Source organism: Pristis pectinata, chromosome 9 (assembly GCF_009764475.1).
Source record: "Pristis pectinata isolate sPriPec2 chromosome 9, sPriPec2.1.pri, whole genome shotgun sequence".
Lineage (NCBI taxonomy): Eukaryota > Metazoa > Chordata > Chondrichthyes > Rhinopristiformes > Pristidae > Pristis > Pristis pectinata.
Genome location: NC_067413.1, coordinates 55,750,317 through 55,773,686, shown reverse-complemented (window position 1 = coordinate 55,773,686; position 23,370 = coordinate 55,750,317). Strand labels below are relative to the sequence as shown.

The 23,370-nt window shown below is 43.0% G+C and overlaps 1 protein-coding gene across 1 annotated transcript in view; it reads right to left on the bottom strand.

The window, feature by feature from the left end:
- Nucleotides 1–2,669: 2,669 nt before the first annotated feature.
- LOC127574522 (leucine-rich repeat flightless-interacting protein 2-like) overlaps nucleotides 2,670–23,370 on the bottom strand; it is a 200,185-nt gene continuing 179,484 nt past the window's right edge. Inside the window, 1 exon segment of the mRNA XM_052023564.1 lies at nucleotides 2,670–3,728. Coding sequence (XP_051879524.1) covers nucleotides 3,618–3,728 — 111 coding nt within the window. The 3' untranslated portion in view covers nucleotides 2,670–3,617.

The following is a 23,370-nucleotide window of genomic DNA, read 5'->3' as shown; positions in this document are numbered from 1 at the left end:
TCCAGTAATAGAGGAAGGACAAGGATGGCAAGGGAAGGGAACCGTGGATGTCGAGAGAGGTGGTGAATTTAGTCAACAAGAAAAAGGAAGTTAAGGTTTAGGAAGCTAAAATCAAACAGAGCCATTGATGGTTATAAAGAAGCCAGAAAAGAACTCAAGAAGGGAATTAAGAGAGCCAGGAGGGACCCTGAAAAAGTTCTTGGCAAGGAGGACTAAAGAGAATCCCAAGGTATTCTATACATACATCAAGAGCAAGAGGATAACTAGTGAGTGGGTAACACCACTTAGAATAAAGGAGGGAACATGTGCTTGAAGGTGGAAGATGTGGGAGAGGTCCTAAATGCGTACTTTGCATCAGTATTTACCAAGGACATGGAGGATAGGGAGGTCAGTGTGGAGTTTGCTAATATGCTAGGGCACTTTGAGATAATGGAGGAGATAATGTTGGGTTTCTTAAAGAACATTAAGGTGGAGAAGTCCCCAGGGCCTGATGGGATATACCCCAGGTTATTGACAGATGCAAGAGATGAGTTTTCTGGGGCCTTGACCAAGATCTTTGTGTCCTCTCTAGCCACAGGTGAGGTCCGAGAGGACTGACAAGTAGCTAACGTTGTTCTATTATTCAAGAAGGGAAATGGGGATAATCCAGTTAGTCTCATGTCAGTGGTAGGGAAGTTACTGAAGAGGATTCTTAGGGAGAGGATTCTTAGGGATAGGATTTATGAGCATTTGGAGAACCATGGCCTAATTAGGGTCAGTCAGCATGGCTTTGTGCGGGTCAATTCTTATCTTACTAAATCGATTCAGTTTTTCGAGAAGGTGAGAAAGGTGATTGATGAAGGTAGAGCTCTAGATGTTGTCTATGTAGATTTTAGTATTTGACAAGGTCCCTCATGGGAAACTAATCCAAAAGATTAAGATGTATGGGATCCACAGTGAATTGGCTGTTTGGATTCAGAATTGGCTTGCCAATGGGGCTTATTCTGGCTGGAGGTCTGTGAATGATGCTGTTCTGCAGGGATCCATGCTGGGACCTCTGCTGTTTGTGATATATATAAATGACTTGGATGAAAACACAGATGGGTGGGTTAGTAAGTTTGCAGATGATACGATGATTGGTGGTGTGGATAGCATAGAAGACTGCCAAAGAATACAGTGGGACATAGATCTGTTGCAGATATGGACAGAGAAGTGGCCAAATGTGAAGTATTGCACTTTGGGAGATCAAATGTAAAGGGACAGTACACTGCTAATGACAAGAGTGTTGATGTGCAGAGGGATCTTGGGGTCCAAGTCTATAGCTCCCTGACGGCAGCTACACAGGGTGGTAAAAATGGTGCATTGCACCATTATGGCTTTTATTAGTCGAGGCAATGAATTTGAGAGTCAGTAAGTTATGTTGCAACTTTATTAAGACTCTAGTTAGGCTGCATCTGGAGCATTGCATTCAGTTCTGGTCGCCCCCATTATAGGAAGGATGTTGAAGCTTTGGAGAGGGTGCATCAGAGGTTTACCAGGATGTTGCCTGGATTAGAGGGCACGTGCTATTAAGGAGAGGTTGGACAAACTTGGGTTGTTTTCTCTGGAGCAGAAGAGACTGAGGGGAGATCTGATAGAGTTTTTTTAGATTACAAGAGGCATAGAGTGGACAGCCAGTATCTTTTTCCCCAGGGTTGAAATGTCTAATACCAGAGGGCATGCATTTAAGGATGTGAGGGGGTAAGTTCAGAGGAAATGTGCAGAGCAAGTTTTTTTTTTACACAGCGAGTGGTGGGTGCCTGGTATGTACTGCCACGAGTGGTGGTGGAGGCAAATGCCATAGAGGCATTCAAGAGGCTCTTAGATAGGCAGATGAATGTGCAGGAAATAGAGGGATATGGACATTGAGCAAGCAGAAGGGATTAGTTTAGTTGGGTATTTGATTACTAATTTTAGTTCGAAACAACATTGTGGGCCAAAGGGCCTGTGCTGTACTGTTCTATGTTCTACTGCTGCTGCAAAACAAATTTCATGCCACAAGTCAATGATAAAAAAATCTGATTCTGATAATCATATCTGCTTCTGCTACTACCCCTGGCAGCCTGTTCCAGGCACCTACCAATCTCAGTGTTTAACAAAAGGTTGCCAACCTCTCCTTTTGGCTCATAGCCTCTAATCCAGGCAGCATCCTGGTAAATCTCTTGTGCACCTTTTCCAAATCCTCCACATCCTTCCTGTAATGGGGCAACCAGAATTCCACACAATGCTCCAAGTGCAGCCTAACCAAAAGTTTTATAAAACTTAAATATGACTACCTGACTCTTATATTCAGTGACCCAACCAATGAAGACAAAAATGCCATCTGCTGCCTTTTCCACCCTAGCTATCTGCATGGCCACTTTTGGTGTGTTGTCACTTTCAGGGAACTATGGACTTACACCCTCTCTACATCTGTGCTCCTAAGAGTCCTGCCATTTACTGTATATTTTCCTCTTACACTTGATGAGTTTATGTCTTTCTGACATATTTTCAGCAATATTTGCTGTTACCTACATGTTTGTGCATCTTTCACCACTAAGCATTTTACATTGTTAAGTGAGCAAATGTTTAGTCATCTTTAAGTGCCTTATGGCCACCCATTACATGAAGACGCATACAGCAATGACAAAAAAATCTTTGGTTGTGCCATATAAAGTGTCCACAGTTACATTTAATGTCAAAACCCTCATTCATAAGCCTGTTTTCTTGAAAAGACCAAACATTTTACAAACAAGCTACATAAGCAATATTTTGCAGATGCAGTCCAATATTTTTATAGAGCAAAAGAAATAATTTTCCATTTGTTTTTCTCTAATGAACTAGTGAAGAGTGTTGCCTTTTTCTATGTTCTGAAACGAAACAGTATGGTAATTGAAACCAATTCAAAATTTACCTACAGTCCATTTATTTATGAGAGTAAGTTGTATATAAAACAAAAAAAATGTAAATTATGGAAAAATCTAGTGTTATTTTTGGCAAAAACTTGTTCCAGAAATTTGCATATTTCATTTTTAAAAGACGGATTATATTACTTTAGACCAAGTGAATGGCCCATACATTTTGTTGGTTAGGTAACAAACTCAAGATCATCTCCACTGCACCGTGGAAAAGGCACTTGAAGTGTGTAGTGGGGATTCATTACGGCCACTAAACTGCAGCCCATTTTTCAAATGGAACTTGTGAGGTTATCTTCTGTATCATTTCTCTTCATGCATTCCTTCAAGGTCTTTAAGCAACCACCATCATTTCTGAGCAGCAGAAAGGTTTATGTAAATCAATCTGATGTACTAAAGCTATAGCAATTCATATTTACCTGCTAATCTGTCATACCAAAAACACAACCCATCGCAAGGAGTATAATTAACCCAGTGAGCTAAAGAAGTAACATAATTAACAATTATCAAACATGTAGACATTAGGTAATGTCTTTGTTCTCTCATAAATTACAAAATCTTTAATGTCAACATTTATAAATCCAGGGCCATATTGATGAACATGTTTCAGGATTTGATAGTGGTTGGACCAATGCAAAAGGTCTATAAATTGGAACACCTGGAGGTTTAGTTAGTTGAAGATGCAGTGCATTAGCTCTTTGATCTCTATTGCTGAGAGAGGAGTGCATTTCGATTGGCCTTCATCTTCTCCAATCGCTTCACCAAGTGGCTATTGGTCATTTCCATCTCTTCATTTTTATCCAATGCTAATCGCAACTGTGGAGGAGGAAAGAAAACACTTGATCATTGTTAACTAAAACAACAGTTACATATCAAGAAAATCTAGAAAAATGACACCATATTTAAAGTTTAAATTAAAAGGGTATAGATTTAAAGTGAGAGGGGAAAAGTTTAAAGGAGATTTGTGAGGCAAGGTTTTTCTTTTACACGGACAGTGGTAGGTGCCTCGAACGTGCTGCCAGGAGAGGTGGTGGAAACAGATAAGACAGCAACATTTAAGAGGCATTTAGGCAGGCACATAAACAGGCAGGCGATTAGTTTAATTTGACATCATGGTGGGTGCAGACATCATGGGTCAAGCGGCCTGTTCCAATGCCTCTGTTCTACATTCGAAGTTGGCCAAATGGTCCTTTTCCATGCCATATGATTCCATGGCTCTATGTACATTGTAGTTTACTTACACTCAAGAAATGGTATTCATGCTAAAGTATTTTAAGAATGCTTAATCTAAAATGTTTGTTAAACAAATTCATTATCTATTTAAAATTCATTAAAATCTATTAAAATAATATTCAAATGGTGCATTAGCATACTTTTAAGAACCATAAATAGCAGTTTATGTTAGAACAGCAGGGGAGCAAATATAAATAATGAGCACAGGATTAAGCTATTTAGCCTTTCAAGCTTGTTTTGCATTTCATAGAGTCATGGAGTTGTAAAGCACAGAAACAGGCTCGTCAGCCCAACTTGTCCTATTTGACAAAATTGCCTACCTGAGCTAGTCTCATCTGCCTGTGTTTGGCCCATATACCTCTAAACCTTTCCTATCCATGCACCTATCCAAACTTTTTAAATTTTGTAATTGTACTTGCCTCTACCATTTCCTTTGGCAGCTTGTTCCACATACCCACCACTCTGTGTGAAAAAATTGCCCCTCAGGTCCCCTTTAAGTATTTCCCCCCTCACAGATCTATATGCTCTAGTTTGAGACTCCCCTATCCTACAAACAAAACTGAGGCCATTCACCTTATCATTGCCTCTCATGATTTTGTGTGTCTCTCTCTGCATACCTCAGCCTCCTACGCTCCAGGGAAAAAAGCCCCAGCCTATCCAATCTCTCCTTGTAACTCAAGCCCTCCAGTTCCATGAACATTCTTCTGAATCTATTCTGCACCCTTTCCAAGTTACTGACATCCTTCCTATAGCTAGGAAGACAGAACTGCGCACAATACCCTGGGTATGGTCTCATCAATGTCTTGTGCAGCTGCAATGTGTACTGTAACTCTTATACACAGTGTCCCGACCAATGAATGCAAGCACACCAAACACCTCCTTCACCACCTTCTCCAGTCCAGATAAAGGGTCCCAACCCAAAACATCGATGATCCATTTCCCTCCACAGATGCTGCCATAACCATTGAGTTCCCCCCGCATGTTGTGTTGCACCTTCTTTACTACCCGGTCGACTTGTGTCATCACCTTCAGGAAACTCTGTACCTGTACCCTTAGATCTCTGTTCTGCAATGCTCTCCAGGGCTCTGCCATTTACCGTGCAAGTCCTGCCCTGGTTTAACTTCCAAAATATAACACTTCACACTTGTCCAAATTTCCACCTTCCATTCCATCTTGGCCCATTTCCCCAGTTCATCTTGATCCTATTGTAATCTTAGATAATCTTCTTCACTGTAGACTATACCACCAATTTTGATGTCATCTACAAACTTACTAACCATGCCAACAACATCTTCATCCAATTCGTTAATATGGATGATGAAAGCAGTGGACCCAGCACTGATCCCTGTGGCACACTGCTGATCACAGACCTCCAATCTGAAAAACAACTCTCCACTACCTCTCTCTGACTCTTACCACCAAGCCAATTTTGTATCTATTGGCTAGCTCACCCCAGACCCCATGTGATGTAACCTTCTGAACTAGTCTATCATGTGGGACCTTGTCAAAGGCCTTGTTAAAGGCCACACAGATGATGTCCATTGCCCTGCCCTTGGCAATCCTCTTGGTCACCTCTTGAAAAAAAACTTGACCAAATTCATGAGATACGATTTCCCACAAACTTTCTCTAATTGCAAGTCCTTTCCAAATGCACAGAGATTTGCAGAATCCCCTCCCGTAACTTTCCCACCACTGATGTTATGCTCAACAGTCTTTAGTTCCCTGGCTTGTCATTGCAGCCCTTCTTTATTAAAGGCACAACATTAGCCACCCTCCAAATCTTCTGGTACCTCACCCATGGCTAACAATGATACAAATACCTCTGCCAGGGCCCCAGCAATTTCTTTGCTCCCTTCCCACAATGTCCTGGGATACACTTGTCAGGCTCCAGGGATTTATCCACCTTTACTGTATATGCCTTAAGACCACCAGCATGTCTTTTCTAACGTGGATATTATCACTATTCTCTTCCCTTCATTTCTCATCTGTATTTCGACAGTGGAGAAGATCCTGGAAGCTAGAGAATTTTCATTTATTCTCACCCAGCATTAATTGTCCATCCCTATATGGAATTGAGTTACAGAACATAAGAATATAGAATTAATAAGTTAAAGCAAGCAAGTTCACAAGGCAGGACAGGAAGCGAGGAAGGTCTGATATACTGAGCTATATTTCCTTATCAAATATGTTAGGGAAAATGCTAATATATTTTCAGAAAGAGCAGCATAGAAAGCACAATTTTCCAGTATAAAGTAATTGTTTCCTAATCAATAAAGCTCTGGAAAATTATAATCAATGATATTCTAATTAAAGATAGATTATGTATGACCACCAGCAAAAAAAGTCCAGAATTTTAACTGCACTTAAGAAGATGGTGGTAAGCTGCCTCAGCAGTGAAAGTACACTCACAGTTACATCCCAAGGCTGAGATTTTTGGCTTCCAACATCACAACTGTCATCCACCGTGTAAGATATGACATCAGCCAATGGAGAACTTTCCCACTAATTTCAGTTTTGCTAAGCTGCCTTGTGTCATGGAAAGTCAGTCCAGAATTCAGCACTTTGTTTCATATTTCAAGTCCTTTCAGCAGAACCTGAACTGAACATCAGGGAACCAGTTGCTGATGAATGAACAGAACCTCCACAGAACTGAGACTGACCCCTTGGGGGAGCAGCAGCAGGAAGCTTAAAAAAAAGGCCCTTCTGATTGGCTAATAGAGCTTTTTGGAAAAGCATTTGTTAATGGCTAATTGTGGGACATCAGCCAATAAAAGAAAAGCAGGTTCGATCAGAGCAGGCGTTGTGAGAGTGGGCCAGTGTTTGAGTGTAAGTTAAAAGGCTTTGGTGAGCCAAGGCACAGATAAGGTTCCTTATTTTAGAGCATTCAGATGGCAGTTAAGGCAGTAGCATGCTCCTCCTGCAGCATACGGGAGATCAGGGAGATTTCCAGTGTCCCTAAGGACTACACCTGTGGGAAGTGTATCTAGCTGCAGCTCCTCACTGACCACGTGAAGGAGCTAGAGTTGGAGCTGGAAACACTCAGGATCATATGCAATGCTGAGAGTTTCATAGATAAGAGTTTTAGCAAGGTGGTCACACCTAAAGGTACAGGGAGAAAGTTGTTGGGTGACCACTAGGAAAGGAAAAGGGAGTAGGCAGAGAGTGCAAGACTCCCCTGTTACCATTGCCCTTGCAAACAAGTATACTGTTTTGAACACTGTTAGGGGGATGACTATTCAGGAGAAGGCAGCAATAGCCTGGTCTGTGGCACCAGGACTGGCTCTGAGGCTCAGCAGGGAAGGGTGAAGGCAGAAAGGACTGTAGTGACAGGGGACTCAATAGGTAGGAGGGGCAGACAGGAGATTTTGTTGCTGCAAAAGGGACTCCAGGATGGTGTGTAGCCTCCGTGGTGCCAGGGTCCAGGATGTCATAGAGTGGCTTCAGGACATTCTCAAGGGGGAGGGTGAGCAGCCAGAAGTCATTGTGCATGTTGGCACAAATCACATGGGTAGAGAAAGGGATGAGGTCCTGCAGAGTGAATATAAGGAGCTAGGGAAGAAGTTAACAAGCAGGACCTCAAGGGTAGTAATCTCTGGATTACTTCCAGTGCTACATGCTAGCGAGGGTAAGAATAGGAGGATATGGCAAGTAAATGCATGGCTGAAAAATTGGTGCAGGAGGCAGGGATTCAGATTTTTGAACCATTGGGATCTCTTCTGGGGCAGAGGTGACCTGTAAAATAGGGACAGGTTACACCTGAACTGCAGAGGGACCAATATTGTGGCAGGCAGATTTGCTAATGCTGCTAGGGTAGGTTTAAACTAGTTTAGCAGGGGTAGGATCCCAAGCATCACAGAGGCCAATAAGGGGCTGGAAAGTGATACAGATGTCAGTGACAGCAAGTTGAATAGGCAGGACAGGCAAGAGAATGGCCAGGAGTGAGGAAATCCTATTGGATTAAATTGCATTTATTTCAATGAAAGAGGTCTGACAGATAAGGCGGATGAATTTAAGGCTTGGATAGCTATGGGGGACTGGGATATTATAGCCATTAAGGAAACATGGCTAAGGGAGGGATAGGACTGGCAGATCCAGTATGGCCTCTCCAGAGGGGGGGGACATACTGAACCTAGCATTAGGCAATGAACCTGGCCAGGTGACAGACCTTTCGGTGGGCGAGCATTTCAGAGATAGTGACAACTCCCTGATCTTCAGCATAGGATAGGAGCAGACTATATGGGAAAGTTTTTAATTGGGGAAGGGCTAATTATGATGGTATTAGGCAGGAACTTGGAAGAGTAACTTGAGAACAGATGTTCTCAGTGAAATGCACAGCAGAAATGTGGAGGTTGTTTAGGGACCACTTGCACTGGGTTCTCGATAGGTTTATCCCACTGAGACAGGGAAAGGATGGAAGGGTGAAGGAACCATGGTTGATAAGAGAGGTGGAACATTTAGTCAGGAGGAAGAAGGAAGCATACTTAAGGTTTAAAGGCAAAAATCAGACAGGGCTGTTGAGAATTATAAAGGTAGCCAGGAAATGGCTTAGGCAAGGACTTAGGAGAAGCTAGAAGTGGACATGAGAAGGCCTTGGCAAGTAGAATTAAGGATAACCCCAAGGCGTTCTACACAAATGTGAAGAATAGGAGGATGACTAGAGTGAAGGTAGGACTGCTCGGGGATAAAGGGGGAAACATGTGCCTGGAGGCAGAGGAGGTGGGGGAGATCCTCAATGAATACTTTGCTTCAATGTTCACCAGGGAGAGGGACTTTGATGAATGGGAGGTCAGCACAGAACGGGCTAATGTGCTGGAACATGCCGAGGTTAGGAAAGGGGGTAGTGTTGGAGCTTCTGAAAAAAATTAGGATAGATAAGTCCCTAGGACCAGATGGGATATACCCCAGATTACTATGGGAATCGAGGTAAGCGATTGCTGGGGCATTGACGATGATCTCTGTGTCATCCCTGGCCAGAGTGGTACCAGAGGATTGGAGGATGGCAAATGTTGTTCCCCTTGTTCAAAAAAGGTAACAGGGATAATCCTGGAATTATAGACCAGCAAATCTTACATCAGTGGTTGGCAAACTAATGGAGAGGATTCTCAAGGACAGGATTTATGCGCTTTTATCTCTTAAGGGATAGTCAGCATAGCTTTCTGAGGGGCAGGTCGTGCTTCACAAGCCTAATTGAGCTTTTTGAGGAGGTGACTTCATAAACAAATTCGTGAAGGTAGAGCAGTGGATGTGGTGTATATGGATTTTAGTAAGGCATTTGACAAATGGTCAGCTCATCCAGAAAATCACGATGCAAGGAATGCATGGAAACTTGGCTGCGTGGATTTGGAATTGGCTTGCCCACATAAGGCAGAAGGTGGTAATAGATGGAGCATTTTCTGCCTGGAGGACAGTGACTAGTGGTGTTCTGCAGGAATCTTTTCTGGGACCCCTGCTGTTTTGTGATTTTTTTTGTATATATAAATGACTTGGATGAGGAAGTGGAAGGGTAGGTTAGTAAGCTGCAGATGACACAAAGGTTGGAGGTGTTGTGCACAGTGTAGAAGATTGTTGTAGTGTATAATGGGATATAGACAGGATGCAGAGTTGGGTGGAGAAGTGATAGATGGAGTTCAATCTGGAAAAGCGTGAAGTGATACACTTTGGAAGATCGAATTTGAAGGTGGAGTACAAGGTCAATGGCAGGATTCTTAGGAGTGTGGAGCAACAGATGGATCTTGGGGTTCAAATCCATAGATCCCTCAAAGTTGCATGCAAGGCATAGTTAAGAAGGCGTATGGTGTGCTGGCCTTCATTAGTCGAGGGATTGAGTTCAAGAGCCAGAAGGTAATGTTGTGACTCTGTAAAACTCTGATTAGACCACACAGAGTAGTGTGTTCTGTTCTGGTTACCTCATTACAGAAAGGATGTGGAAGCTTTAGAGAAGGTGCAGAGCAGATTTATCAGGATGCTACCTGGATTAGAGAACATGTCCTATGAGGAAAGGTTAAGCGAGCTAGGGCTTTTCTCTTTGGAGTGATGGAGGATGGAGGATGATGGATGACTTAGAACATAGAACATTACAGCACAGTACAGGCCCTTCGGCCCACAATGTTGTGCCAGCATATTAATCTATCTAACCCTTCCCTCCCACATAGCCCTCCATTCATGTGGCTATCTAAGAGTCTCTTAAATGTCCCTAATGTATCTGCCCCCACAACCTCTGCTGGCAGTGCATTCTATACACCCAATATGCCTCTGAAACCCCCCTTGTATCTTCCTCCAATCACCTTAAAATTATGCTCCCTTGCCTTAGCCATTTTCACCCTGGGAAAAAGTCTCTGACTGTCCACTCAATGTATGCCTCTTATCTTGTACACCTCTATCAAGTCACCTCTCATCCTCCTCCTCTCCAAAGAGAAAAGCCCTAGCTCACTCAACCTATCTTCATAAAACATGCTCTCCAATCCAGGCAGCATCCTGGTAAATCTCCTTTGCACCCTCTCTAAAGCTTCCACATCTTTCCTATAATGAGGTGACCAGAACTGAACACAATACTCCAAGTGTGGTTTAACCGGAGTTCTATGGAGCTGCAACATTACCTCGTGGCTCTTGAACTTAAAACCCTGACTAATGAAGGCAAACACACCATATGCCTTCTCAACAACCCTATCGACCTACGCAACAACCTTGAGGGATCTATGGACGTGGACCTCAAGTCCCTCTGTTCCTCCACACTGCTAAGGGTCCTGCCATTAACCTTGTATTCTGCCTTCAAATTCGATCTGCTGAAGTGTATCACTTCACACTTATCCGGGTTGAACTCCATCTGCCACTTCTCTGCCCAGGTCTGCATTCTATCAATATCCTGTTGTGATCTACAGCAACCTTCTGCACTGTCCACAACACCACCAACCTTTGTATCATCAGCAAACTTACTAAACCACCCTTCCACATCCTCATCCAAGTCATTTATAAAAATCACAAAGAGCAGGGGTCCCAACACAGATCTCTGCGGAGCACCACTGGTTACTGACCTCCAGGCAGAATATGCTCCATCTACCACCACCCTCTATCTTCCATGAGCGAACCAATTCTGAATCCACACAGCCAAGTTTCCCTGGATCCCATGCCTCCTGACTTTCTAAATGAGCCTTCCATGAGGAACCTTAAAATCCATATACACCACATCCACAGCTCTACCTTCATCAATGTGCTTTGTCACATCCTCAAACAATTCAATCAGGATCGTGAGGCACGACCTGCCCCTCACAAAGCTATGCTGACTGTCCCTAATCAGCCTATGCTTCTCCAAATGCCCAGAAATCCTGTCTCTAAGAATCTTCTCCAGTAATTTGCCCACCACTGAAGTAAAACTCACTGGTCTGTAATTCCCAGGGTTATCCCTACTCTTTCTTAAACAAAGGAGAAACATTTGCCACCCTCCAATCATCTGGCACTACTCCTGTGGCCAGTGAGGATGCAAAGATCATCGCCAAAGGCGCAGCAATCTCTTCCCTGGCTTCCCGTAATAACCTTGGATATATCCTGTCCAGCCCCGGTGACTTATCTATCCTAATGTTTTTCAAAAGTTCCAGCACATCGTCTTTCCTCACGTCAACATGCCCTAGCCTATCAGCCTGTTGTACACCATCGTCACAAATGTCAAGGTCTCCCTCACTGGTGAACACTGAAGCAAAGTCTACATTAAGGACCTCCCCTACCTCTTCCGATTCCAGGCACACGTTTCCTCTTTTATCCCTGATTGGTCCTCCTCTAGTCATCCTCCTATTCTTCACATACATGTAGAATACCTTGGTGTTTTCCTTGATCCTACTCACCAAGGACTTCTCATGCCCCCTTCTAGCTCTCCTAAGTCCATTCGTAAGGTCCCTCCTGGCTACCTTCTAACTCTCCAGAGCCCTGTCTGATCCATGCTTCTAAACCTCAGGTAAGACTCTTTCTTCCTCTTGACAAGATATTCTACGTCTCTTGTCAACCATGGTTCTTTCACTCTACCATCCTTACCCTACCTATCCAGAACCCCATGCAAGTACTCCCTAAACAACCTCCATATTCCCACTGTGCACTTCCCCAAGAACATGTTCCTGATTTACGCTCCCAAGTTCCTGCCTAATGGCATAATTCCCCCTCCCCCAGTTAAATATTTTCCCATATCCCTCTTCACGGCTATGGTCAAGGAGCTATGGTCACTGTCTCCAAAATGCTCTCCCACTGAGATCTGAAACCTGATCAGGCTCATTGCCTAATACCACATCCAGAATGGCCCCTCCTTTAGACGGCCTGTCCACATACTGTGTCAGGAATCCTCCAGACACACATAACAAACTCTGCCTCATGTATCCTCTTTACACTAAGGAGGTGCCAATCAATATTAGGGAAGTTGAAATCACCCATGACAACAACCCTGTTATTTTTGCACCTCTCCAAAATCTGCCTCCTGATCTGCTCCTCAGTGTCTCTGCTGCTATTGGAGGTCTGTAGAATACTCCCAATAGAATGATCACTCCCTTCCTGTTTCTGACTTCCACTGACACTGACTCAGTGGACGATCCCTCCAGGACATCCTCCATTTCTACAGCTGTGACACTGTCCCTGATCAGCAAAACCATTCCCCCACCTCTTTTACCTTCGTCCCTTTTTTGACGGAATGAGACGGGAGCTTGCAAAGGTTGTTTGTGGGGAAAGGGACCACAGGCAAGTGGGAGGCTTTTAAAGGGGAGATAGTGAGAGCTCAAGGTCTGCATGTTCCTGTTAGAGTGAAGTGCAAAGCCAGTAGGAGTAGGGAACCCTGGATGACAAGGGATATTAAGGCTCTGGCCAGGAAAAAGGAGGCATGGGTCAGGTACAGGCAGCTGGGATCAGGTGAATCCTTGGAGGATTATAAGGGATGCAGAAGTGCACTCAAGAAGGAAATCAGGAAGGCAAAAAGGGGACATGAGCTAACTGTGGCAGAGAAGATTGAGGGAAATCCAAAGAGATTTTATTACTAAGGGAAAACGAGTAACGAGAGAGAGAATAGGGCCCCTCAAAGACCAAAGGGGACACCTTTGTGTGGAGCCGCAGGAGATGGGCAAGGTCCATAATGAATATTTCTCCTCTGTTTTTACTGTGGAGAAAATCATGAAGACTTCGGATCTATGAAAAGGAAAAATGGAGGTCTTGGGGATAACCTGCATTACATTGGATATCTTAAAATGTATGAAGGTAGACAAATCTCCAGGGCCCGACCAGGTTTATTCAAAACACTGCGGGATTCTAGAGAAGAAGTTGCGGGAGCCTTGGCTGAGATACAGTGGCATGCAAAAGTTTGGGCACCCCTGGTCAAAATTTCTGTTACTGTGAATAGCTAAGCAAGTAAAAGATGACCTGATTTCCAAAAGGCATAAAGTTAAAGATGACACATTTCTTTAATATTTTAAGCAAGATTACTTTTTTTATTTCCATCTTTTACAGTGTCAAAATAACAAAAAGGAAAAGGGCCCGAAGCAAAAATTTGGGCACCCTGCATGGTCAGTACTTAGTAACACCCCCTTTGGCAAGTATCACAGCTTGTAAACGCTTTCTGCAGCGAGCTAAGAGTCTTTCAATTCTTGTTTGGGGGATTTTCGCCCATTCTTCCTTGCAAAAGGCTTCTAGTTCTGTGAGATTCTTGGGCAGTCTTGCATGCAGTGCTCTTTTGAGGTCTATCCACAGATCTTCAATGATGTTTAGGTTGGGGGACTGTGAGGGCCATGGCAAAACCTTCAGCTTGTGCCTCTTGAGGTAGTCCATTGTGGATTTTGAGGTGTGTTTAGGATAGTTATCCTGTTGTAGAAGACATCCTCTTTTCATCTTCAGCTTTTTTTTTTACAGACAGTGTGATGTTTGCTTCCAGAATTTGCTGGTATTTAATTGAATTCATTCTTCCCTCTACCAGTGAAATGTTCCCCGTGCCACTGGCTGCAATACAAGCCCAAAGCATGATCGATCCACCCCTGTGCTTAACAGTTGGAGAAGTGTTCTTCTCATGACATTCTGCATTCTTTTTTTCTCCAAACATACCTTTGCTCATTGCAGCCATAAAATTCTATTTTAACTTCATCAGTCCACAGGACTTGTTTCTAAAATGCATCAGGCTTGTTTAGATGTTCCTTTGCAAACTTCTGATGCTGAATTTTGTGGTGAGGACACAGGAAAGTTTGGAGAAAAAAAGGTTATCTTTTACTCGCTTAGCTATTCACAGTAACAGAAATTTTGACCAGGGGTGCCCAAACTTTTGCATGCCACTGTATCTGCATCATTGCTCGCCAAGGGTGAGGTGCCTGTAGACTGGAGGGTAGTGAAGGTTGTGCCTTTATTTTGGGAGGACGGCAAAGAAAAACCTGGGAACTATAGACCAGTAAGTCTAACAGCTGTGGTAGGCAAGTAATGAGGGAGGATTCTAAGAGATAAGATGTGTGTACATCTGGAAAGACGGGGCTTGATTAGGGGTAGTCAGCATGGCTTTGTGCATGGGAGATCACGTCTTACAAACTTGGATTTTTTTGATGAGGTGATCAAGAAAGTTGATGAGGGCAGGGCAGTAGACATGGTTTATATGGACTTCAGTAAGGCCTTCAAGGTTCCAAATGGTAAGCTGCTCTGGAAGGTGAGATCGCAAGGAATCCAAGTAGAGCTGGCTAATTGGACTCACAATTGGCTTGATGGTAGAAAGCAGAGGATGATGGTCGAAGGTTGTTTCTCAGACTGGAGGCCTGTGACTACTGGTGTGCCTCAGGGGTTGGTGCTGGGCCCAGTGTTGTTTGTCATCTATATCAACAATTTGGATAAGAATGTACAAGGTGTGGTTAGTAAATTTGCAGATGACATTAAAATAGGTGGTATATTGGACAATGAAAAGCATTATCAAAAATTACAGGGGGATCTTGATCAGCTGAGTAAGTGGCCGGAGGAATGGCAAATGGAGTTTAATTAGGATAAGTGCCAGGTGTTGCATTTTGGAAAGTCATATCTAAGTAGAATTTTTACAATGAACAGCTCTGGGGAGTGTTGTAGAACAGAGGGTCCTTGGAGTACAAGTACATAGTTGACTGAAAGTGGAATCACAGACAGGGTGGTGAAGGTGGCTTTTGGCACACTGGCCTTCGTAAGTCAGGGCATTGAGCATTAAAGTTGGAAGGTCACGGTGCGATTGCACAGGACGCCGGTGAGGCCACACTTGGGAGTATTGTGTTCAGTTTTGATCACCCTGCTATAGAAAAGAGTGCAGAAAACATCTACAAGGATGTTGTCAGGACTTGAAGGATTGAGTTAGAGGGAGAGGTTGAACAGACTAGGACTTCATTCTTTGGAGCATAGAAGACTGAGAGGTGATCTTATAGAGGTGTATAAGATCATGAGGGACATGGATAGGGTGAATGCCCTCAGTCTTTTTCCCCCGAAGTGGAGGTATGAAGAACTAGAGGGGATAGGTTTAAGGTAACAGAGGAAGATTTAAGATGAACTTGGGGCAACTATTTTTTTTAAAACACAGAGGGTGACATCTATGAGGAAGTGGTTGAGGCAGGTACAATAACAACTTTTAAAAGACAGTTGAACGGGTACATGGATTGGAAAGGTTTAAAAGGTTATGGGCCAAACACTGGCAAATGGGACCAGCTTGGATGGGGCATCTTGGTTTGACATGGACCAGTTGGGCGAAAGGGCCTGTCGAGGAATTGAGGGGTAGAGGCTAGGTCAAATAAGGCTGAAAGGAAGTACAGGCCAGGTTAATGAACACGGTGGGATTAATGGTCTGAAGTGTATTTATTTCAATGCAATGAGTATCAAGGGTAAGGCAGGTGAATTTAGAGCCTGGATTAGTGCATGGAACTACCATGTTGTGAATTGGTTGAGAGAAAGGCAGGACTGGCAGCTCAACATGGCCAGGGCTTTGATGTTTCAGACGTGATAAAGAGGGATATAAGAGATGGGGGAGTTCCACCACTGATCAAGAAGAATGTTACAGCTGCATGTAGAGAGGCCACGATGAAGGGCTCATCCTGTGGGGCAATATGGTAGAGCGCAGGAATAAAAAAGGTGCAATCGCTACAATGGGGTTATACTCTAGGCTTCCCAATATCCAGCAGGAGATAGAGGAACAGATAAGTAGACAGAATAAACAAAGATGTTGTAGGGGTGACTTTAAATTTCCCCAATATTTACTGCGATTTCCCTATTGCTAAAGGCTCAGATAGGGCAGAATATTGCATGGTGCATCCAGGAGGATATTTTTGACACAGTATATAGATAGTCCAACAAGGGAAGGAGCAATACTAGACCTTGCATTGGGAAATGAGCCTAGCCAGGTGATTGGGGTTTCTGTGGGAGAACATTTTGGGAACACTGAAACATAATTCCAAGTTTTAAGATAGTTATGGATAACACTGGATGTCTGGGAAAGTGCTAAATTGGGGGAAGGCTTTAGCAAGAGCTGGGGAAAGTAGACTGGGAGTGGCTGTTATTGGTCAAGTCCACATCTGACATGTGGGAGTCATTTAAAAGCTGGATGGTCAGAATTCAGGACCAACATGTTCCAGTGAGAAAGAAAGACAAAGATAGCAAGGTTCAAGAACAGTGGATGATGAGAGATGGTGTGAATTAAGTCAAAAAGAGAAAGGAAACATACTGTATGTAGGGTTTAGGCAGATGAAATTGGATAGGACCCTCAGAATATAAAGGAAGCAGGAAAGAACTTCAACAGGGAATAAAGGATGGCTAAAAGGGGCCTTGAAGTGCCCTTGACAAATAGGAATAAAGAGAATCCACAGGCATTTTATACATACATTAAAAACAAGAGAGTAGGACCACTTAGGGACAAAGGAGGGATTTTATGCTTGGAGCCAGAAGAAGTGGGTGAGGTACTAAACAAGTACGTTGCATCAGTATTCACCAAGGAGAAGGACATGGAGGATAATGAGGTCAAGAAGGAGTATGCTGATATTCTAGGTCAGGTGGATATCCACCTTAATATTGTTCAAAAGATAAGTCCCCAAGGACTAATGGAATCTATCCCAGGTTATTGAGCAAGGCAAGAGAAGAGGTTGCTGGAGCTTTGACAGAGATCTTTAGCCAAAGGCGAGGTACCAGGGGACTGGAGAATAGACCACATTGTTCCTTTGTTAAGAAGGCAATAGGGAAAAACCAGGAAATTATCAGCTGGTGAGTCTCACATCAATGGTATGGAAATTATTGCAGTGAGTTCTTTGGGGTAAGATTTACTCACATCTGGAAAAGCATGGACTTATCAGGGATAGTCAGCATAGCTTTGTGCATGGGAAATCATGTATTACAAACCTGATTGAGTCTATTGAGGTGGTGGCAAAGATGACTGATGAGGGTAGGGCAGTGGATGATGTCTACATAGACTTAAGGCACATGGGATCCATGGAGACTTATTGAATAGGATTCAAAATGGACTTGACCATAGGAGACAGAGTAGCGCTAGAGGGATGTTATTCTGACTGTAGGTCGAGGACCAGTATCCTGTTATCTAGTGCTGTGCCACAGGGGTCAGTCAGTAATGGGACCTTTGTTGTTTGTAATTTATATAAATGATTTGGACCTGAAATGTACAAGGTATCGTTAGTAAGCCTGCAGATGATACTAAAATAAATGGTGTTGTTGATAGTGTAGAAGGTTATGAAAAATTGCGATGGGGGGGGGAGGGGGTTCTTGATCAGCTAGGTACGTGGGCTAAGGATTGGCAAATGGCTTTCAATCCAGATAAATGAGAGGTATTGCATTTTAGGAGATCAAACCAGGGTAGAATTTATACAGTGAATGATAGGGCCCTGGGGAGTGTTCTGGAACAGAGGGACCTAGGAAAGTGAAAGTGAACTATCAGGTAGATAGGGTGGTGAAGGAGGCATTTGGCATGCTAGCCTTCATTAATCAGGCAATTGAGTATAGGAGTTGGGAAGTTATGATGCAGTTTATACAAATGTTGGTGAGGCCTCATTTGGAGTATTGTGTACAATTTTGGTCACCCTATTATGGGAAAGATGTTATTAAACTAGAGTAGATGCAGAAACGATTTACCAGGATGTTGCATGGACTTGGGGGCCTGAGTTACAAGGAGAGGTTGTGTAAAACAGGGCTTTATTTCCTCGAATTTAGGAGATTGAGGGGCAACCTGATGAAAGTATGCAAGATCATGAGAGGCATAGACAGGGTATAAGCACAGTCTTTTTTCCAGGGAGGAGGCACTAAAAACAAGATGACATAGGTTTAAGATCAGAGGCAAGAGATTTAAAAGTGACATCAGGAGCAGCTTCTTCACACAAAGGATGGTGCATATTTGGAATGAGCCATTAGAAATAGTGGTTGAGGTGGGCACATTAGCAACATTTAAAAGCCATCTAGATAAGTACATGGATAGGAGGGGTTTAGAAGGCTATTGGCCAAATGTGGGCTGATGGAACTAGCTTGCTGGGCAACACAGTCAATATGGATGAGTTGGGCCGATGGGCCTGTTGCCTTGCTGTATGACTCTATGACAGTGGCGTTCTGCAGGGATCAGTGATGGGACCTCTGTTGTCTGTGATACATTTTATATACTCCACCTCCATCTCATCTAAAACACCTGTATCACGAAACATTAAGCTGCCACTCCTGCCCTTCCCTTAGCCATGTTTCTAATAAATGGCTATAATATCCCAGTCCCACGTACTTACCCATGTCCCAAGTTCATCTGTCAGACCTCTTGCACTGAAGTAAATGCAATTTAATCCAACCGACTTTCCTTGCTCTTGGCCATGCTTCTTCCTGTCCTGCCTGTTCAATTTATTTTCACTGTCTTCTCTATCACCATGCTACCTCTTAATTGCCTCACTTCTACATCCCAACTCCTTGCCAATCTAGTTTAAACCCTCCCTAGTAGCACTACCAAATCTGCCCACAAGGATATTGGTCCCCTTCCAGTTTAGGTGTAACCTGACCCCTTGTACAGGTCACTCCTTCCCCAGAAGAGGTCCCAATGGTTCAAAGGGCAAAGATTTAAAGAGGATCTGAGGGGTATGTCTGGTGGGTGTATGGAATGAGCTACCAGAGGAGATGGTAGATACAACTAAAATGGTTAAAAGACATTTAGACAGGTACCATAGGAAAGGTTTAGAGGAATTTAGGCAAAATGCAGGGAAATGGGATTAGCGTAGATGGGCATCTTGGTCAGCTTGGATGCATTGGGCCAAAGGGCCTCGTTCCATGCTGTGTAACTCATTGAATCTATAATGAAGGGAATATCTACGATAGGACAGGTCGATAAGTCTTAATGGCAGGCATTACTAAATATGGGCATTTACTAGCGCATTAAGCTGTGTATTGTGTTGTTATGGTAAGGAAGTGGGACCTGCCCATCAGGCTAGACTTGTTTGAGTCAACACCTTTGTATAGACTTGAAAGGAAAGAGAAACAACTGAGGCGAACAAGGCAAAAGGGACAGGCAGAAATCCTGCCAGAGAGCAGAGAACTTCTTTAAGGTAGGCATTCCTGGAAGAGAAGTGACAGTGAATTTAACTGTAAATGAAAGTCCAAAACAACTGCAGATGCTGGAAATCTAAAACAAAAAACAAAAAATGGTAGAAAATCACCCCCCCCCCCCCCAGTAAAATCTAACGGGTTTCCCTCTTTCCCCAGCTCCGATGAAGGCTTCTGGCCCCTAAATATTGACTGTTTCTCCTTCCACAGATTTTACCCCCCAGTCAATATTTAGGGGCCACAAACCTGCATCAGAACAGGGAAAAGAGGGAAACCCGTTAAATTTTACTGGGGGGAGGGGGGGGTGGGCAAGGGTTGTGTAATTTATCAATTTCTATTTTACCAATGATACAGTTCTTTCCCATCATGTTATGTTCATGCTCTGAATCCAGGTGACAGATCAGCCTTTATCTCATTGGAACAGGCTAAAGGGGCATCTCTGATCTTATGATTCTATTTGAGAATATGGCTAAGTCTTGAAGTACATAGCTATCAAATTGGGCCTACAGAATTGATTAGAGAATTAACATGAGGTAAAAACTAATTTGATCTCATTCTTGTCAGGCCACCCATCATTGTGGTTGCTACTCAAACCAAACTGTAATGAACAAACTCATTAATTTCACAGTGTAGCACTCTATTCTCTGTGTGCTTTAGTACCATGTGGGCTAGTTTCCAAGATGCATTCAGCAGCTCATATCTGGGCATCCATTAAATGTTGAGGTCCATCAGCTGCAACAGATTGTATTCCAATTCATGGTGTGATGTCTGCTATTACTGTCAGGCCAAAGGACCAATTGTGATTCAGTGAGGAGTGCAGAAGCTTATGCTCAGTACATCTAAAAATGAGTTACCAATCTGATGAAACACTATAATGTTGAAGATTAGAAGCAGTGTTCTACAGAGCTAAGCGATCGCGCAGCCAATAACCACAATGCACATATGACGTGTAGCCTGGCGAATTTGAGATCAAAGTTTGCACTTGCAAAGGACAAGGCTGTCAGCAGAGCAAGGATGACTTGATTCTGCTCCAGTTTGTGGGTTCTGAGGGGTCAAATGAGGCCAATGTAGGTGAAAAACACTATGATGCTGGAGGAACTCAGCAGGCTAGGCAGCATCCATGGAGAAAAGCAGGCAGTCAACTTTTGGGTCAGGACCCTTCTTCAAGACTGAAGATAGGAAAAGGGGAATTCCAATAAAGCCCAATTGTTTCAAGGCCAATGTAGGAATTACAGACTGTTCCACAGGTGGGATATGAGGTGTCAAACAAATTATGTGAGTGAATAGTTTGTGAAGTGAATGTATTTGAGGCTCCCAAATGCTCCTTCTCCAGTTTGACCAGATATGGGTCAAGGATTCTCAAAAGTTGGTAGGATAGTGCATTTTTTCCAAGGAGGATCACAACCTCTGACTGGTATAGCACGATGACTCTCATCTTAAACTTATGCCCTCTAGTTTTACACTCCCCTGCCCTGGGAAAAAGACTGACCACTCACCTTATATATGCCCCTCATGATCTTATAAATATCTATAAGGTTATCCCTCAGCCTCCTACGCTCCAGGGAAAACAGTGCCAGCCTGTCCTAGCTCTGCTTATAACTCAAGACCTCCAGTCCAGGAAATATCATCGTGAATCTTTTCTGCACTGCTCTAGCTTAATCACATCCTTCCTACAGTATTGAACACAATATTACTAGTGCTGTGTAACCAAGGTCATGTACAACTGTAACAGGATGTCCCAATACCTGTATTCAAATGCCACAGTCAATGAAGACAAGCAGACCATGTGCCTTCTTCACCACCCTGTCTTCCTGTGTTGCCACATTTAAGTAACTACGTACTTGTACCCCTCGGCATCTCACAGGGTACAAGGGTCGCAAACTTCCAATGTGAAAAACGAACCTCCACTCCCACCTGTTGCCTCCTACCACCAAGCCAATTTTGTATCTAATTGGCTAACTCACCCCAAATCCCACAAGTTCTAACCTTTCCCAGGGTGGAAATGTCAAATACTAGATGGCATAGCTTTAAGGTGAGAGGCAGAAAGTTTAAAGGAGATTTTCTGCAGTTTTGTTCTTTTAAAAAAACTCAAGAGTGGCAGGTGCCTTGAAAGGGCTGCCAGGGAAGGTGGAGGAAGCTGATATAATAGCTACATTTAAGAGGCATTTAGACAGGCACGTGAACAGGCAGGGCATGGAGGGATATAGACCACATGCAGGCAGACAGGATTAGTTTAAATTGGCATCATGGTCAGCACAGACATCATGGCCAAAGTGCCTGTTCCTGTGCTGCACCGTTCCATGTCTGACTTCCTACCATGTGGGACTTTGTCAAAGGCCTTGTTGAAGTCCACATAGTCAACGTCTACCGCACTACCCTCACCATTCCTCTTCGTCACCTCTTGAAAAACTCAAATTTGTGAGACACGATTTCCCACGAACAAAGCCATGCTGGCTATCCTTAATCTGTCCTTGCCTTTCCAAATTCAAATAAGTGCTGTCCTTCAAAATCCCTCCCAGTAACATCCAGAATCCCTTCCAGCGTCCTACACAATCCCTTCCGATGTTCTGCATAATCCCTCTTTCACCTGATCTCCGAATGAAAACTAATTTGCTTTTCTCTTTCTCATTTGTGACAAAGAATCATAGACCCTAAATGTTGACAGTCATTCTTTCCACAAATGCTGCCTGACCTGCTGAGTTTTTTCCAGTATTTTCTGCTTTAGTTTCATTGGTAGAACAGGCCTTGTTATGCAATTTCAGTCAATTTTTTTGAGCTTTTACAATCTATTCGGTCACCTTTTGTTCTTTTGTATCTCCACCAATCACCAATAACTATACTGTTTTGCTTTAAAAAATTTAGTATGTTTTTTCTGTTTTATTTTGTTTGTCTTGACCTTTAATCTTCACAGGCTTTATGTTTTGCAAATGGAACTCATCCAGTCTTATAAGTGTTTCTGAATCATAATAAATAATTTTTCAAAGAATCAACCTACATGTTTTTTGCACCCATTAAGAATTTATCTAGTTTTACCATGTTTCACTGCATGAATTGAGTCTTTAGAATTTTAGGCTATTCACTAAATCCAGTTCATTACTCACGACTAAATTGAATATTGTTCAGGAAATACTGCTGCAGAAAATGATTGTGAGTGTGCTCAAAATTCACAATTTGTTAGATATATGCTTGTCTCTTTGTTCCCATTTATAGGAATGTTAAATTTACCTAATGAGCCAATCTGCTTGTTATCACATGCTTGTCCAATTTCACCAGTTTATACTTTCATCACATACACACAGATAGTTATTCCACCACAAACTTAAATAATTTTCTATTTTTTTAAAATCTACCATAAAATCAACATCCTTAAAGATACCTTCTCTTCAATGATCCTGTTCTAAAAACTGCTGCTCCTCTCTACTATTTCGTCAATTTTTCTTGTAGACTTCATAACCTGGTAATGGTTGCATCGTCTAGATAGCTTTGCTGCCATATCTCAGTAAGAGCTATCATGTCACACTGAGTGAATTTAAACTGCATCTGCAATTAATTACTTATACTAAATGCATTTGTAAAAAGCACAATTATTCAGACCCAAATCTGTACTAGAAATGACTCAAATGACACGACAGTTAGGCTATAATGAAAGATGTCAACAAGGCAATAAAGAACACAATACACCTGCACTAAATCTTGGTAAAAAGCTACTCTT